The sequence below is a fragment of the Myotis myotis genome, unplaced genomic scaffold (assembly GCF_014108235.1).
Source record: "Myotis myotis isolate mMyoMyo1 unplaced genomic scaffold, mMyoMyo1.p scaffold_m19_p_2, whole genome shotgun sequence".
NCBI lineage: Eukaryota > Metazoa > Chordata > Mammalia > Chiroptera > Vespertilionidae > Myotis > Myotis myotis.
The window spans coordinates 20,558,464-20,576,825 of NW_023416324.1; the positions used below are offsets into that span (position 1 = coordinate 20,558,464).

At 47.6% G+C, this 18,362-nt stretch overlaps 2 protein-coding genes across 2 annotated transcripts in view; both read right to left on the reverse strand.

Moving 5' to 3' along the window:
* LOC118675069 (CUB and sushi domain-containing protein 2-like) overlaps positions 1-12,235 on the reverse strand; it is a 38,240-nt gene extending 26,005 nt beyond the window's left edge. The window contains exon 1 of the mRNA XM_036347214.1: positions 12,091-12,235. Coding sequence (XP_036203107.1) covers positions 12,091-12,235 — 145 coding nt within the window. The remainder of the gene's footprint in view (positions 1-12,090) is intronic.
* A 1,296-nt stretch (positions 12,236-13,531) lies between these two features.
* Positions 13,532-18,362, reverse strand: part of LOC118675072 (CUB and sushi domain-containing protein 2-like) — a 347,464-nt gene continuing 342,633 nt past the window's right edge. Inside the window, exon 13 of the mRNA XM_036347222.1 lies at positions 13,532-14,682. Coding sequence (XP_036203115.1) covers positions 14,492-14,682 — 191 coding nt within the window. The 3' untranslated portion in view covers positions 13,532-14,491. The remainder of the gene's footprint in view (positions 14,683-18,362) is intronic.

Below are 18,362 nucleotides of genomic sequence, written 5' to 3' on the forward strand. Positions count from 1 at the left end.
GTTTTCCGGGAGGTGGGAGACCAGGTCATTTTCCGGTGCAAGGTGAGGAGAGGGGGCTGTTCGTGGGCTGGAGAGTGGAGAATGCTCGAGATAGCTTCCATGGAGAAGAGAGAATAGACTGCCTTGAGAAACACAGATGGACTGCTTGGCTCTGCTGCAGGCTTGATTGAGATTGGTGCCACGGATTTGTAGCAGCGCCAATTTGCCTGCTTGGGTGATTTTCTCCAGCAGTGCTCACTCAAGCAGGACAGGCCCCATCGGATTATCCCTGCTTCATTGGGTCTCTCTGGACAAGTAAACTGAGGCAGCTCTGCTTATTAACGTACAGCTGCACTGGAAGCAGAGGCCTTACAAACTCACCCTTGAATTTCTTGCACCTCTTTCTGCTCAGAAGCTCAGTGTATGTTAGTTTTCATCTGCATTGTCTTAACGTCATCTCTGGCACTGGAGCTGCTGGAAGGCATCATTTAACTTCATTGGGCCCACAGAGGCTGTGCGTGGTTCTCAAGGTCACATGCGTGAGGGGTGAGAGTGATCGCCCGGCAGGGCTCATCCTTACCACAAATTGGATTAAGTTAAGACTTGGTTCTCTTGAGGAGGACATGGAGGATGCCTTCTAGAAACTCAGACACATTCCAAAAGGAGTCTCTGGGATAAATGGTCAATGCTGGCCATGCATTCCTAAGCACACAGAATGTCTTCTTATTGGGTTACGAAGCCATGGATTGTGCTCAAGTTTTTGTATTCCTTTCTTTATGGGGGAGGGGGTGTGGTCCAATCCCCAGCACCCAGGCAGGCACGATTTGGGGGCTGCTGTCCTGAGCTAAATTAGCAGGGCACTCATCAGAGCTGATCCCTCCTATATTCCTGAAACTTTCATTCTGTGCCCCAGAGGTCTGTCCGTCTTTTCTAGCTGCCCCTTCACAGTCTTCTGAAAGCGTTCCTCTCCCACCTGACTTCACATCTAGGACATGAAAGGATCTACAGGGGGTCCCAAAAAATGTATACACACTTTAACAGCTGATAGCTCCACTTTGAAAATGAAATGTACTTTAATAAACACTGCCTTTATAATGAATCAAAGTGTGTGTCTACATTTTTGGGGACACCCTCTATTTCGGGGTCATCTTTGCACACTGCACGCTCCCTAGAGTACCCCATCCCACACACAACTCCTAAAGTATGCCTCCAGGACAGACCTGTTTTCCAAGCTCCAGACCTATATATCCAATGGTCTCTGAAACATCTCACTTGGGTCGAGGATTAATGGAGTCCCTGCTGTGTGCCAGTCACAGCTCTAGGTATGCCTTGACAACCAACCAGAAGATAACCAAGTCCTCAGCCCTCATGAAGTTTATATTCTAATAGGTGGCAAAGAACATAAGACAGGGCAGAGGGGAAAAAGTGAATGGAGTGGGGTGGCCTCCTGTCAATAAGGGGGTCAGCATGGCCTGTCCGAGGAGGTGGCCTGGCAGGAGCCAGCTACCCTAAGCGAGGATCACTCCAGGTGGAGGGGATTGTAAGTGCAAAGGCCCGAGGAGGAAATGGGCTCGGTGTATGTGAAGGGTGGAGGGGAGGCTGATGTGACATAGCAAGATGAACCACAGCCAGGCACAAGGGATGAGTTGGAGAGGACGGCGAAAGTCTTTTAGATAATGAGTGTGGATTTTATCAGAGCAATTAAAGTAACAGATCCAAAACTGAACTCCTAGTCTTCTCCCCCCAACCGAGTTCTCTTAGATTCTAGGACAGCAGTTCTCAACCTGTGGGTCGCGACCCCTTTAGGGGTCCAACGACCCTTTCACAGGGGTCACCTACGACCATCGAAAAACACATACATAATTACATATTGTTTTTGTGATTAATCACTATGCTTTAATTATGTTCAATTTGTAACAATGAAATTGGGGGTCACCACAACATGAGGAACTGTATTAAAGGGTTGTGGCATTAGGAAGGTTGAGAACCACTGTTCTAGGATCTGAATGTTCCCTGACATCAGCCAATGATTCAGACCTACTATCCCTGAGTTATGGGCTTTCCCTCTGCCCTCTTCTTGCTTCCCAACTCCTCTTCCTGTACGCAACTGCCTCTCAAGTAAATACTAGTAGCCCAGACCCTCCTGCACATTCCAGACTCAGTGTAAGACTGATGGACATCTCTCCAGGGTGATCCCACTAGCACCTCAAATGCTTGTCCCGAATTGAATGCCTTATCATGTTCTGAAGCCTCCTTCATTCCTTATCTCCATGAATGACAATACCCAGTTGCCTAAGCAAAATACATCAGCTCCTTCTCCCTCAATCCCATATTCTATCAGTTACACACTTCTGTTGATTCTATCTGTCAGTACCTCTTGGACTAGTCACACCCTCATCACGCCCCTCTTAGGCTGAGGCCCTCTTCCCACTGCAGCTGTCTACCTGGCTTCTCGGCTGTAAACCTCGCTCCTTTTGAATCCATCCTCCATGTTGGCCTCAGAGTGAATTTTGTAAATCACACATTTTCATGACGTTACGTCCTTGCTTGGAACTCTAAATTTAAAGACTCCCAATCACACAGAGGATAAAGCCCAGACTCCTCAGAAGGGCTCAAAAGACCCCCAAAGACCTAAGACACTTGCCTATCTCTTTAATCTTTATTTTCCACCTCCTGGCTGCCCCCTACATCCAGCCACATTAAACTACGTATAACCCTAAAATGTGCAAGGGAAACCCCATGTCTTAGTGAGATTATTTTCTCTTTCTAGAATGTTCTCTTCTCCTGGACTAAAAGACAGCACTTAGTGGCTGCTCACCACGATCAGAAAAAGTATGTTTAGCCCTGGCCAGTTTTTTTCAGTGGTTAGAGCACTGGCCTGCAGACCAAAGGGTCATAGGTTCGATTCCCAGTCAAGGGCACATAACTCAGTTGCAGGTTCCCCAGCCCTGGTCGGGGTGCGTGCGGGAGGTCGATGTTTCTCTCTCTTTCTCTCCTCCCTTCCTTCCTCTATTCCACTCTCTGAAAATCAATGGAAAAAATATCGTGTGAGAATTAAAAAAAAAAAAAAAGATGTTTAGATTTCCTTCCAGGGAATCTACAATGATCCAGGGGAGTTTACAATTAGCTGGAGAGAGCTGCCTTCAAGACCATGGTGGAGCCTTAGCTGACTCCCAGAGCAAATGGGAGTTAACCAGTGGCCCAGGCAGCAACCTGCTTCCTGAGCCCATTGCCTGAGCCCCCAGAAGACCGCCCTTGTACAAAGGGACTGGAGGAAGAGCCTAGAGTCCCAGGAGGGGTAGCCCAAGGCTCTCCCAGAAAGCCACGCTTAGAAAAGGTGAGCAGTGGCTCCCCCAGGAACCATGGAGGCCAAGGCACCACAGCAGCCAGCGCTGCTCTGACCAAGTGAGATGACACATTTGCCTGGAGGCTCACGGAGTGGGGGCAGGTACTGCCAGTGCTGCAGGCAGCAGCTCCTGAGCCAGAAGCTATGTCAACAGATCCTGACAGCTTCTGAGTCAGACCCTGCAGAGCGCAGTAGAGAAGGCAGGGTCTGCGTCGGGGCCCTGGGAACACACCTCACATACACATAAGTTTGAAAATTTTACAGAGTAAAGGACCTGTTCATTCTGATCCCAAAGGCAAAAGCTGAAGTGAGCATGTCAGATATATCCCATTCCCCCATAAACAGCTCACAGCCCTGGTTTAGACCCTAAGGCTTTGTCAGTTTATCCACCAGGTTAGCTAGCTATGGTCGTAGGATGCATTGGACCAGGACTCCCAGCTGTAGGAACATGGCCTTTGGACTGGGTCCTGTGCTCAACTGTGTTTACAGTTTAGTTCTGGACAGATCCCTCGGCTGGAATGGGCTGAAATTTTGCTCATGTGAGAATCTTCCAGTTGGACTAAATCTCTCTTCCTCTATATTCTGGTAGCATTTTGTGGCCACATCTATTATTGTGAAAAGTCCAAGACTGCTTTGTAATAAAAGTATGTGCTTGTCACACTCACTAGACTAGACTATGAGCTCTTGGAGGGCAAGAACCCTGTGAGAATCATGTCTGTTGCTCTCCCAGTGCCCAGCACAAGGCCAGGTGCACAGCAGTCCCTGCCCCCCACTGTCATATTCAAATGAAATGAAAGGTGGGCAATCACAACATCAGTTACAATGTCAGCGTCCAGGACCTTGTGTTCCATTCCCCTCCAGTTATCAACATGGCGGCCAACGTTCCTAGAACTCCAGGAGGCTACCACCATCATAACAACTGTGTTAGGGCAGCCCCAGCCTCCTAGTGATAACATATCACCGCAGGCATCACTGCCCCACCACGCCTCAAGGGGCTGCCAGCTTGTCAGGGGAAGGAACCCCTCAGGAATGACCCCGCCAAGCCACTGGCACACAGTATGTTCCATATTAGAGGTTCGCAAACGTGGCCCAAGATCACCTAGGAAGAGTTTAGAATTACAATTCCTGGCCCTCATCTGAGACCTGCTGAATCAAATTTCTGGTGATGTGGCCAGAATTCTGTATTTTTAAAAATAAATATATTTTTATTGATTTCAGAGAGAAAGGGAGAGGGAGAGAGAGATAGAAACATCAAGGATGAGAAAGAATCATTGATCAGCTGCCTCCTGCATGGCCCACACTGAGGATAGAGCCCGCAAGCCCCACACTCGAGATGGAGCCCACAAGTCGGGCATGTGCCCTGACTGGGAATCTAACCATGACCAGCCAGGCCAGAATTCTGTATTTTAAAAAGCCCATGAAATAAAATAAAATAAAAAGCCCATGAATGATTCTAATGATTAGCTGGGTTTGGGTCCATTTTAGACTGGATATGACCACCAAAGACGCCTGTTTCCCCCGTGACGTTCCTGCCTATGTAATCATAAAGATAACAGCCGATGTGTGGGGCCCACACTGGCCTGGGCGGCTCTACTTCCTTGGATGTGCTGGCAGCCTCCTCTGCGCGCCATCGCTTTAGCCAGGTTTTGCCTGATGGGCCTCGCCCGGACACACTGAAGACCTTTATTACACGGCTCACTTCTTACAGCCAGGTCCTGAGCCAAGCGCAGCTAAGCCTGACAGTCACAGGGAAGTCCCATCCCCTCAAACCAGTGTGGTGGGGTGTGTGTGGTTCTGCAGAGTTGGCATCTAGTGGGCTTCTGAGGCGCCCAACACACCCATAGACCCACACAATTTCAGGACCCGCCCTGTCTGCCACCCTGCCCTACCATGTGTGTCCCAGCTGTTTCTTGGTTTCCTCTCCATTCCCGACTGTGAGGGAAGCTCTTTCTGAAACTGCAGTTTCTGGCTGTGCAGGGACCCTGGATTCCCCCGGATGAGGGCCAAATCCAACCCCGGAGCCGCCTTCCCCCACAGGGTATCTGCCTATTTAAGAATAAATATAACAAGCGATAAATGACCCCCACTGACCTGGTAGGGCAAATGTTGACTCTTGGTCATTCTGTTAGGAAGTAATGACAGCCACCATTATAGCCATCCCTTCACCTAGGGTCAGCCCTCCCAGCCCTGGCCTCACTCACAAGGGCTTACCCTTCCCAGCTCCCTTGCAGGCCCAGCACCCTTCCCAGCCACACCTGAGTGCCCAGTCCACAGTCCAGGAGCTCAATCCTCCCCTCCTTACCCCCAGCCACCACCGTGGACTTTCTGCTCAAGGAAATGACCCCTTTGGGTTCCTGGGGGCCCTACTACAGAGCACCCCCAACTCTGCATATCACTAGCATAGTGAAAGCACAGGTCTTCAGTGTTGCGGCTCCTGAGGGCTGGGTAACAGAGGGAGGGCCCCAGAGCTACACATGCTGGGTTTCAATTTCCATGAATTGGCCTGAAATACAAATGTGAACCAAAGCAATGCCAAGGTCCTCTGCTTCTGTCCTGGGGCCACCTGGGAGTTAACGGGACCTTTAGTGAAGCCTAGAGAAAGGAGGTGAATGTCGCATCAGCAGATGAAGTGCACACAGCCCTTATGGTGGCCTGGCCCCTCATCACAAGGGGTCCCCAGAAATCTCATCCCCCCACACAGAGGCTGAGGCTTTCAAACCTCAGCTGACCCCAATTCTGGCTCCGAATATCTGAAAAAGCAATTTCCAAGGACTCTAGCTATTGTGATCATCTTTTCTGAGCCAAAAGAAAGGCTGCTTGAAATTACACTTGTCCCGGGAAATCTGGGATTATTTATTTGCAGGGAATGCCAGGGTTCAGGTGCGGAGAGGAGAGAAAACGGGACACGCTTCACCTGTGTACAGGGCACTGCGGTCGCGCAGGGAGAGAGGGAAAACCTGCCTATTAAAAAATAAAGGTAGCCGGCGATGTATGTGACCTATATGAAGGAAACCACAAAGCCGTTATATTTAGAAAAACGAAAGTAGATGAACAAAGAGAGCGGCACGCCGTGCTTCTGGACGGGAAGGCTGTGCATTATAAAATGCCTATTTTCCACAAGTTAATTTATAGTATAATAGGAGCGCACATACAACCTCTCAATAGGATTTTTTTTCCACTCTGACAAAATGATTCTAAAATTAATCTTGAACAACAAACAGATGAGAATCACAATGAATGTTCTGAAAGAGAAAATAATTAAGGGAGGAAGGAGTCGTTCCCAGCTCTGCCAGATATTAGAACATATTCTAAAACAACAATTAAAATTATTCAATACCAGTGCAAAGATAGAAATAGAGCAGCAGAACAAAGTGGGGACTCAAGAAACAGACTTAACTACATTTGAGGATTCAGTGTGTGATAAAACAATTCATTTCCCTCAAATCACAAGAGAAATGAATTACTTAATAAATCATGTTGGAAAACTGCATAATAGTTGGCACAATATTATACATTCATCTAAATACACTCCAGATGGATTAACAAATTATATATTTTAAAAATATCAAGTTGACGAGAAATAACCAAAAATAGAACAAACTGTTTCTCAGACATGTGGCGGAATGATAATGTCAGCTAAGAAAAGAAATAAAAAATATGGAGCGATTTGTCTATATAAAAATGTAAAACGACTGTACAATGCAAACTAGCAAAAGAAAAAAGGAGAACAAGAGATTGGGAAATTATGTATAAAAATGCCAAGAAGAGTTTCTATCCACAATATAGAAATAGCAACGCCTTCAAACTAGAAAGGAAAATGCCAACACAACATTCTTGAAGCTCCAAGTCAGTACAGACAGTTGTTACACAGGAATTGCTACACAGAGCTGGACCCAGCCCAGCTGGACAAGGGCCAGGACTGGGTCTCTGTCCAGGGTCCTGTCTGAAAATGCCGACACGCTTTTCACACTTCTTACTCAACAGGGCCATGCCTCTGGCCCAGGGTGCCCACAGGCTCTCAAACCTACTTCTGCAGACCTCACCTCCCTTCTTTCATCACATACAGTTGATATCAGCCAATGCTTTTAGGAAGCACTGCAAATCAAATACCCAGGCTAGCAGTGCATGTGTGTGCAACACGTTTGTGTCTGTCTATATATCCCCTTTGCACAGGCTCAAACCCCATGGCTTCTCTCAGAACTCAACACTGCCACTCGGATGGCCCCCCTTTCACCGGGGCTCCAACTCTGTCCTCCTGTCTTCCAGGCCCAGCTATTCTTACAGCGATGACGTGTGTCCATGCTCTGTGAGAAGGGCTGTTGCCTCATATGCACGCAAAGCCTATGTGTTAAGTAAAAGAATGAGTCTTCATGGGGGCGATCCTAAACACCTCTCATCACCAGTGCTTTCTGAGAAACTACATTTTGAACCACGAGAGCCCACTTTAATTTACATAATTATGTCTGTCTTCTTGTTGGAGTGAGCTCTTTGAGGTCAAGAACTATGCCCGAATCATCTCTGAATTTGCAGTACTATCATAACATTTGGCACGTTGCAGAAGTCGACAAGGGTAAGCTGTAGGGAATATATGCAACTGACACCCATTAAAATTGCCATTATTAAAAGGCCACACAAATACTTGAGGTTTGGCGATGCTGATAAAGGTTATAAGTGATATATATGAACTCTATGAAGAAAACCACAAAGTTGCTTTATTTAGAAAGATGAACATAAAAGAGAAACAGGCCACATTTCTAAGTGGGAAGGGCATGTATTATGTGAATTTTATTCTTAACCTTAGCGCTGTTGTTGCTGGCATTATGAACTGGCACACACCATTGGGGAGCAATAAAAGATTGGCAGCTGTTAGAAGGGAGGGGGTTGGATGGTGGGGTGAAAAAAAGGTGAAGCGATTAAGTAAAACAAAAAGCAAAAAAACTCAAAGACACAGACAACAGTATGGTGACCACAACAGGGAATGGGAGGCTAGAGGAGGCAGAAGAGGGTAAAGGGGGGATAGATGGTGATAGATGGAAACTTGACTTTGGGTGGTGAACACACAATACAATATGCAGATGATGTATTACAGAACTGTACATCTGAAACCTATAAAATTTTATTAACCAATATCACCCCAATAAATTAAAAATTAAAAAAAGAAAGCACAGCAGCCATTCCAGAGGGGGAAAAGAGTATATACAGTAGGAGTTATAAAACTGTTCCTACCCTGGCCCAATAACCTCACTCCTAGAAATAATTCAAGAGAAGAAAAAAAACAGCCATAAGCATTAGGATGGTCAGTAGAGCCCTACAGAACATAATAGAACATAACTGGCTGACTAAGTGATGGTCCATTCATTAGACAGAATAGTCCTCAGATGTTAAGAACGATAACAATGAAAGACGTGCAGAAGCCTGGCAAGATATGCAACACAATGTGAACCTTAAAACACAGAATGCAAGATAGTATGCTCACTTTGATTAACACCACGTGAAATATGCGTGTACATGGATAAGAATACAAGAATGGCCAAGTTTTTTTTAGCCATGGTTTTGGGTTTGGGTTTGAGGATGCGAAATTAAGAGTACTGTATTTATTTAACCTTTTAAATTTATTTAAACTTTTAAAGAATAGAATGTACCAAAAGCCTGTGTTGCTCCGGATACGCCAATGTGAAATGGAGTTATACACATTGTATAGGACAGGGTGCTAAGAAACTCCCCCTTCAACCTCCCTGAGCAGGTTCATCCCCAGAGGTCCCCCAGTTTAGAATTTGACCAAGAAGAGTCATCCCTCCTATGCAGTTGACTTTGTACATAGCAGGTGCCCAATAAATCAAAAATGGGTGGATAAATGGATGAGGAGAAGGAAGGAAAGAAAGTAAAGATTAGGAAAAGGCTTCTACACTGGTATAGTGCACACTGGCATAGTTCCAACAAAGGTTATGGATCTCGCCCTCATGAATCTGCTTACTTCATGGGAATAACTCAGCCGAAGATTAGCTTCCGTGCTCTGGCCTAATACTTTTGCCTAAGACTTCTTACCCTTCCTCCTGCAGATGACCCCTTGGGCTCTGGAAATTGAGCACAATGGAGAGGTAGCAAGATTAGGAGTAGGAACCTGCTCTATCACTAACAGTTCAAATTCCAGCCCATCACTTAATGGCTCCATAACCTCTGAGCTAGTGATCTTGCCTCCTTGGAATTTGCTTTCATCTATAAAATAAGAGAATAAATATTCCATTAAGTTATAGGGAAGAGTCACATCTTCCCAATGACATAAAACATCTAATAAATATCGGCATCTGCCCCTACCCCACGCTTTCTCACTGTCACAATTCTATAGGCCCCTGAGTTTGGTCATAGTCTCACTTAAAATGCAAATACCCAGATTTCTTCATATTTGGAATTTGGTAAGAGTAAATTATCCTAGACCAGTGCTTCCTGATCTTGGGTGGTGTTTTCCCTGGGCCTGTCACAACTGTTGGAGGGGCATGTGTGTGGGCTGCCGCCTTCGAGTGGGTAGAGGACAGGGGTCCTTCTGAACATCGTGCAGCACATGAGGCTGCTCCCAAAGAATCACCTGGTCCAAAATGTCAGCAGTGATGAGGTTGAGAATACTGATGACCCTATGACCCAATCCACTCCTCTGTCCAGCAATGCGTGTCTATGTGTCCCGGGGAGGGGCTGTTCGGGGGGAGAACTAGAGAGGACTAGTCAGGAGGTACTAGGAGAGGCCATTTCCCACAGCATCTCTGTGTAGAACACCTTCCTTTACCCCAACCCAAGCCCTATTTCTGCCGTGAGATTTTCTTTGAGCACCCAAGGGCCCACTTCTCCCTCCTTCGTCTCTCGAGATTTGTAACTTCCACTTTCCCCATCCTAGGAGGCCCTGTCCTCACCTTTCACACAGATGCCATAGACAGGAGGAACTAAGCAATGAGGACCCACACTGTCTCCTGGTGGTTTACAAGATGGCGAAGGCAAGCTTGCAATTCTGCAGTCTCAGCATATCTCTGATGAAGGCTGTTTTGTAACTGCTTTTGAAAGTGGCTGCTAATGGATTGATAATTGGTTTCCTGGCTATTTTGTGAAGTGTGAAGCACTCTGCTAGCCCATCAACAAAGCATCAAGTATTGTGCCAACCACCCACCACCAGAGTTATTTGTATCTTCCTCATTGTATCTCTCCTTGTGGAGGAATCAGGGGAATGGTTGCATGGCAAAGGCTCTACGCTTTTGTAGGAAAGGGGATGAAATGTCAGAGCTTGGGGCAGGTGAAGAACAAGTGCACCTGGCCAGAGGTTTCTCCCAGGACACCATGCTCCGCACATTGCCTGGCAGACTCAACAGCTGTGAACCCAGTGGACGGTGCTTGGCACAGGACAGACAGCAAATCCTGTTGAATGGATGGAGAGCGGTGCTACTTCCAACTGAGTCTGAGCAGGGATCCCTGGACAAGTGAATTAACCAGGGAGGAAGACAGACTCAGAGGGAAGACGCTGGCTCCACCTCTTCTTTCAAAATGCTGTGCACTGTGAGAAACATCATCTTCTTTAAAACCTCGTGGAAAAAGACCATCTATTGAGCGTCTACTACTGTGAGGGCAGCTCAAAAGCCAACACAATTATTCTGAAGTCTCTGCTGGCTACAGAAGATGTGCTGAAACATGAAGGAAAGCGTGCATTTGTGCAGTCTCGGCAGGGCGATTCTCTGGAAAGGAGTTGTTTTTGAAGAAAACGTTTCAAGGGAAGAACAAGGCACTGCTTTCTACTTTGGGGGACAATTGTTCAAAGAAATCTGAGCCATGAAAATATTTCCCCAACCCCCTTCTTAATTTCCAGAAGGAAAGAACAGCTTTGTTTGCTAAGTATTGCATTAATATTTATCATGACTAGTGCGGGGCAAAATTTCGGACACCTAAGCTGACGTACGCAGGAGAGGCGTTTGCATTTACATTATGACCGCTTTATAAAACACAGGGACTGACTGTACTTTTATACTTTTATAGATGCTCACAGATGTCCCTTTCCTATTGATCACATCATCATATATTTGATCTGGGGTCAGGAGCAGGACACCAAAGTTTAACGTTATCCCTCATTCAAAGTGCGACCTGCTGTGTGAATGACCCATTTTAGGAAGTGGTCTCCAAGCATTTATTGTGAAAAATGTGAGAACTGCTCATGTCAGGGTTCTCTTTTTCTTTTCTTCTTAAATCCTCACCTGAGGATATTTTTCCATTGATTTTAGAGAGAGTGAAAGGGAGAGACAGAGAAAGAAACATTAGTGTGAGACAGACACATCTATTGGATGCTTTTGCACACACCCCAACCAGGGCCTGGATGGAGCCTGCAACCCAAGTACATGTCCTTGACTGGAATCAAACCCAGGACCCTTTAGTCTGTAGGCTGATCCTCTTTCCACTGAGTCAAACCAGCTAGGGTGGTCCTTTTTTTCTGTAAATATAATCATAGAAGCTTAGAATTCTTGGAGCCAGAATGGAGAGTTACCTTTTGGATACATAGCAAAGGTGTCCTGCCACTGTCATGCAGCTGAGCTGGAAAGAAGAAGCATGTCTCCAATTTTGAATTCAAAGTTTTCTCAAGACTTGCTCATCACCATCCTTTCACCATTCATTAGCCTGTGAGCCTCCGCCCCCTCCCCTGGCAAAGCCTAGAACCTGTGGAAACAGCAGCTTGGGGGCTGGGAGCTCCGTGGAGTTGCCAAGTGGCACCCCTCACTTTCATGAAATACAAATGCAACCTTGCTGTGTGGTGCAAAGGCCTGGGGCCAACTGGCGCTCTCTGGCCTCCTCCACTGAAGCCATCATCCCTGAGACGTGAGCTGTGTCCTGCTCCGTCCAAATGACCAGGGAAACCTGAGTGATGGGACTGCCTTGGGATGCCATCCCGCTAGGTCTCAGAATCATCCAGAAAAAGAAACACTGTACTGGCCCCCAGAGTGCCTGCCTGCTTCACCCTTCTCATCAATAAGCCCGGGGCCCCTCCGCCTTATTTTACACCATAGAGAACACTGCCTGGTACTCGCCAGAACAGCTCTGCCCCCTTCTTCTCAGCTGTCTGCATCAGCGCCCAGCGCCCAGAAGCTACCAGCCTTGCTCCTGGAAACGAAGGGCCTGCTGGCCCTCTGCCCTTACTGAAGGTTCTAGAAAGATCTCCTAAAACTACTCCTAAGAACCAAAGGGTCAAGTAAGTCCTGGGAGGTCCTTTGTGACAGCACTTTCTCCCTCTCCCCAGGTAGCATTCTGCTACCTCCAGGTCTCAGTTTGTGGGGCATGGAACTTGATCCTGCTTGCAAGCAGCTGGCTGTTCTGCCAACCACTTCATTCCCATCAGCTCTCTGCCCTTTCCAGTTCTCCCTGCCTTACTTTATGTACTTGGATTTCAGAGATGAAGCCCCCTGGTACCCTGGACTCCCATAGCTTGTGCCTTGACCTTCTGAGGCCCTACCTCCAACCTGCCCAGCGGAGCTCCACTCCACTCACTGGCTCCTGCCATGAAGGGGGGGGGGGGGGGGGTGAGGGGTGGGGGAGGGGAGAAGGTCTCTATGACTGTTAGGCCCCTTGTTCCTGTCTCCCTGAGCTGCTTCCTGCTGGCTCTACCCCTCCAGTCCCCGTGGTGTGCAGTGTGCTATGAGGTAAACACTGCCAGGCACTCTATTCTAACCATGTCAGGCCACAGAGATGGGCAGATTTCATGCAATTTTATTATTTTCAATAAGAGTGATTTGTTTAATGTGTTCCTAAGAGTGATTTGATCTTTAAACCTCTGCAAGAATTTTTACATAAACTCACAAGTCATCAAAAATGCTGGGTTAAACTAAACAAAGTGATTTTTTTGTTGTTTGAAAAGTATAATCACAATGATGTGACCCAACTCACCAATTCATACACCAAACTCTGTCAGCACAGATGTTCCCTGATAGCCTCTAAGGCTGCAGTTCTCAACCTGTGGGTCGCGACCCGTTTGGGAGTCGAACGACCCTTTCACAGGGGTCGCCTAAGACCATCGGAAAACACATATATAATTAAATATTGTTTTTGTGATTCATCACTATGCTTTAATTATGTTCAATTTGTAACAATGAAAATACATCCTGCATATCAGATATTTACATTACGATTCGTAACAGTAGCAAAATTACAGTTATGAAGTAGCAACGAAAATAATTTTATGGTTGGGGGTCACCACAACATGAGGAACTGTATTAAAGGGTCGCGGCATTAGGAAGGTTGAGAACCACTGCTCTAAGGTTATTCCCTCCCCCAATGCTGGGGGCCACCATTCCCTTGTATTCAGCACTCAGAGGCCCCAAGAAGCTGGCTGAGAAGAGCGGAGGGTCAGGCTGTCTGCCCTTCCCCAAAAGAAGCAGATTGAAAGAGACGGAGAAGGCTGGGCAGTGAGAGTTGGGAGAAGAAGTGACAGCCCAGAAAAGCTGGATCCTTTGATTTCTCAATAGATACCAAGCCTGCACCACTCTTAGCTACACACAGTCTCCGCACACTTGCCAAATCCACTGGGACCCTGGACTTCAAGTATTATTTGTGCTGAAAGAATGACCATCCCATCAAAGAATAAGAAAGATGGGCCTCCTCATTATTTCCATAGAACAGAGCACTCAACTCCAACTTTCTTGCCAAAAGATCAATAATCCAAAGACAGCTTCCTCACCCTCCCTAAACCCAATCCAAGAGGAAGCAGTTTGAGAAAACTTCCTATGTCCTGGCAAGGCCATGGCTCCCCACAGCACTTAGAGGCTGGTACAGAGTCCAATCTTACAGGACTTCCTAGTCCCTTCCACCCTGGCTTGACTGTCTGGTGTCACTGGTGGCAACGAGGGTGAGGAGGAAATGTCTGGGTCTGAGCCTGGTGAACTGAGCCCCAGTGGCCTCTACCTTGCTCTCCAGGATCACCAGGGAGGGAAGATGGCATTGAAGAAGGCCCCCAAATGTCAAGGGCAACCCTTCTCAGTGCTACAGTCTATGTCACTGCCAGAAATGAGGACCCCACCAAGAGGGTCGTGAGGAATAGAAGAAACCAACCAGAGTGATGTTACGTCTACAAGGTTCCCAAGGATGAGGCCCCTGGAATAGCTGGGACCGGCCCCTGCCTCTGGGCGGAGACCCCATGTGGGCCCCTCCTGCTCACTTACACACACAGCCTGGCTTCTTAGCCGACCACTGATTATTCTTTTGGCACGTGATTGCCTTCTGCCCCACCAGCTCAAAGGCAGGCTGGCACTCAAACTTGAGTGTGTCACCGTGGCGAAAGCGAGAGCCTTCCCTCTGGCCATAGGCAGGCACGCCGGGGTCGCCGCAGCTGCCCTGCTCGATCTCTGAAAGACAGGAAGACAAGAAAACAGAGACAAAAGTTGACTTCATTCCCTTGTGGAGCTGCAGTCCTCGGCCACGAGTCAGTGCTTCCAGTGACACAGGCAGGTCTTCAGGGAGCAGCCCTGCCTCCGGTCAGATGCCCAAGCCCCAGTCCACAGAAAGTGCTCTTAGGTGCTGGGATGCTTTCACTCCGGGAAGGTGGGTCTACCTCCTTCTCGGGATGCCTGTCCCACCAGCTGACAAGCCCTGAAGTTTGGAGACTCTCTTGCTGAACTTGACTCTGCATGTGTATTCCTAACGCCACCTGACAGATCTTGAGTGTGGTCCATTCCTGAGCGGCAGTGGCAGGCACGAGATGAGAAGGCAGCTGATGCTTGGCTGCCTGCCTCTCCTCAAACCAGAGATTAAGTGAGAATCAATATTGGCTGCTTTCTGATAGGGAAGCACTTGCATGAAGGTATTTTTTTAAATTCAATTTGAGATGGAGGCAGGTAAAATGAAACAAATGACTTGTTAGCTATGCTTTTAAGTTCATCTGATTCAACAGTGGTGAGTCAGACTTGGGCTGGGTTCCCTGCGGCAGCTCTGGGGCCTGGGCTCAGGGGGTACAACGGGCTGGCTGCCTCACGGGAGAGTCATTTGGGACCCAGGCGCCCCAGGAAAGGAATCTGTCCTGGCCAAGACCCTGGAGTTTCCTCCGGAGGAGACACCCCCACTTCCACCAGCCCTGTGTTTGGTGTGAGAGATGTTGGTGGAGGAGGCAGGAGGGGAGGACGGGGAGGACAGAAGAGAGGGGAGGAGGAGAAGCTCAGCTCCCAGGGAGGAAGGCATCCTGAGGGGAACATCGGGAGTAATGAGTGAAGTGACAGATGGTAGGTGAGGACTGGAAGAGCCCCATGATTTGGGAGAGAGGGGGCTGGAGTAACGGCAGGTTTTTGGACACCTTCTCAGACTTGTCAGGCCAAAGGGACCCTGGCTTTTCTGTAGACATTATGGGCTGCCAGGAGCCACAGTCCCCAAAGTTGCCGTGTGTGACCTAACAGGCGGCCCTGTGCACTGCCCTATATGGACGGACACTTGGTTGTCACATTCATGCTATCCCCCAAAGCAGGGCCTTCAGCTCCCTGCTGAGAGCTGGCAGAAAGAAGGGTGTGTGTGTGTGTGTGTGAGTGTGTGTGTGTGTGTGTGTGTGTGTGTGTGTGTGTGTGTGGTGTCTCGGTCAAACATCTAGGGTCCTCGGGTGTGAGGGAAAGTGGGTGGACCAGGCCAGGTGCCAGGTCTAAGGGCTCATGTACAGATCGGCTCTCCCATTTCTCATCACACAAGTCCTCTGGGCCTCACCTTCTACACACACACCTGCTGAAAGCACCTCCGATCCCCTCTGATGCTGGCTTTCCTGTGCAGGGCCTGGGGGCACACACTGAGGCACTCCCGGGAAGGTGGTGGCTTTGCTCTAGGTCCCCAGAATGTAGGGTCTCCGAGGGAAGGAAGAAGGGGCCTCTGGGACAAATTAATCTGGAGAAGCAAGCAGTAAGGCCCTCCTTCTTCCAGGGGTTCCCTTTTACCCAGGGTGTGAGACCCTGGCAAGGACTGTCACTGCAGCCATTCAGAGACCGAATGGAAGTTACCCAGCATCTGAAGACAGCTGAATCCTACTCCGTAAGCTAAGACCCAGACTTAAGGTTGCTTAGTGATGTCCCACCGTGCTGTGGAAGATACACATGTGGGGTACACCTTCAATGTCCCTGCCAACAGCTGCTAGTCTGAGGGTGTGATCAGCTCAAGAGGACCAGCGTCCTCAGAGGGCGGGAGGAATCTGCCAGCTCTCCCCCAGGTGTAGGTATGGGCCTTCCCCCATGCCCACATCCACCCCATTTCTCCTGCCGTCAGTGCCACCAGAGCACCTGCTATGGCCAGTCCCTGTGCTAGAGACCAGAGATCTGGACTTGGGTCCTGCTGTCCAGGGCCGAACAACCTAGTTGTGATGGCGAGGGAGAAGGTATTTATGACACTGTGTGATTGTGCTGTGGAAGGGCCCAGAAGGATACCTAATGCAAACTTGGAGGGTGGGGCTGGAAACAGGATGTGGGGAGTGAGGCACTAACCTTGGGCACAAAACTTCAGGGGTCAGCAAAAGCTCAGGAATCAACACACTATCTTATAGAGTGTAATATTTTTTTAGGAACCCAAAATTAATGACTAGGAATGCAATCCAACATTAAGAAAAGTACCAAGACCTAAACTGAAGACCAGATCTGACCTTGCACTTGGATGACTCACCTCACTGGTCTCACCCTAGTCCTGATCATCAGAGCCTGTGGTTATTTCAAATGTTGATGTATTCAATCATTGACATTTTCCATTAATCTTGATTTTAAATTTACATTAAAATATTTGTCTTAATTACTGAGTTTTTTGGCATCCTTCAACTCCTTTAAATTTTATGCCCAAGGTGAATGCCTTGCTCCCCTCACCCCAGTCCCAGCCCTGGCATCAGGGAAGGCTTCTTGGAGGAGGTAATGTCTAAGCTGAGGCCTGAAGCCTGGGCAGGAGCCAGCAGGTGAAACGACAGGGGGATTCATTGCAGCATCATTGACAATAGCCAAGACATGGATAGATGAATGAATAAGGAAAATGTAGTGTACACACACACACACACACACTGGAACATTATTCAGCCATAATCAAGAAGGAAATCTTGCCATTTGTGACAAAATGAATGAAATTTGAGGGCACTATGCTACGTGACATAAGCCAGACAGAGAAAGATAAATACTGTATGATCTCACTTATACATGGAATCTAACAAATCTAAACTCATAGAAACAAAGAGTAGAGCAGTGGTTGCCAAGGCTGGGGTGATGAGGGAATGGGAAGATGTTGGTCAAAGGGTACAAAGTTCCAGTTATAAGATGAGTAAGTTCTGGAGACATAATGCACAGCATGGTGACTATAGTTCACAATACTATATTGTATATTTGTAAGTTGCGAAAAGAGTTGATGTTAAAAGTTCTCATCACACGCACACAAATTGTAACTATATGAGATGATGGTTGTGTTGGCTAATCGCAGTAACCATTTCACAATATATACGCATATCAAGTCATCATGTTGTACACACACTTACACAATGTTATCTGTTAATAATATTTCAGGGAAGCTGGGGAAAAAGAGAGGAATGAGTGGGAGAGAAGGGAGACGAAGCACCCTTGAGGTGGAGATGAGGCCATGCAAAGTCTCAGTGGTAAGACTGTAGGATTGCAATGGCAACAGTGATACTAACTGGCTAACAGTTGTTATAACTAATAACTCTGGTGCTGGTTATGTGCTGGCAGTCACTAGGAGCACTTTAGATAGATTGACTCATTTCATCCTTACAGTAACCCTGAGAGGTAATACTATTATAGCCATTTTAAAATGAAGGAAACTGAGGCACAGATCAATCATGTAAGGCCATAGAGCTAGAGAATGGTGGATCAAAGATCCAAATAGGTTGAATGGTCCCAGGGCTCCTAACCACTGTGCAATATTGCCTTTCTACATACAAGGTACTGTTGGCAAGATGCTGAGAGATGTGGCTGGAGAAAGCAACAGGGCCAACCCATAGAAGGGCCTGTGAGATCTGCTAATAAGAGTGAGCTACAGATAATAGGCAACTGGGAGTCCACAAAGGGGTCCATTC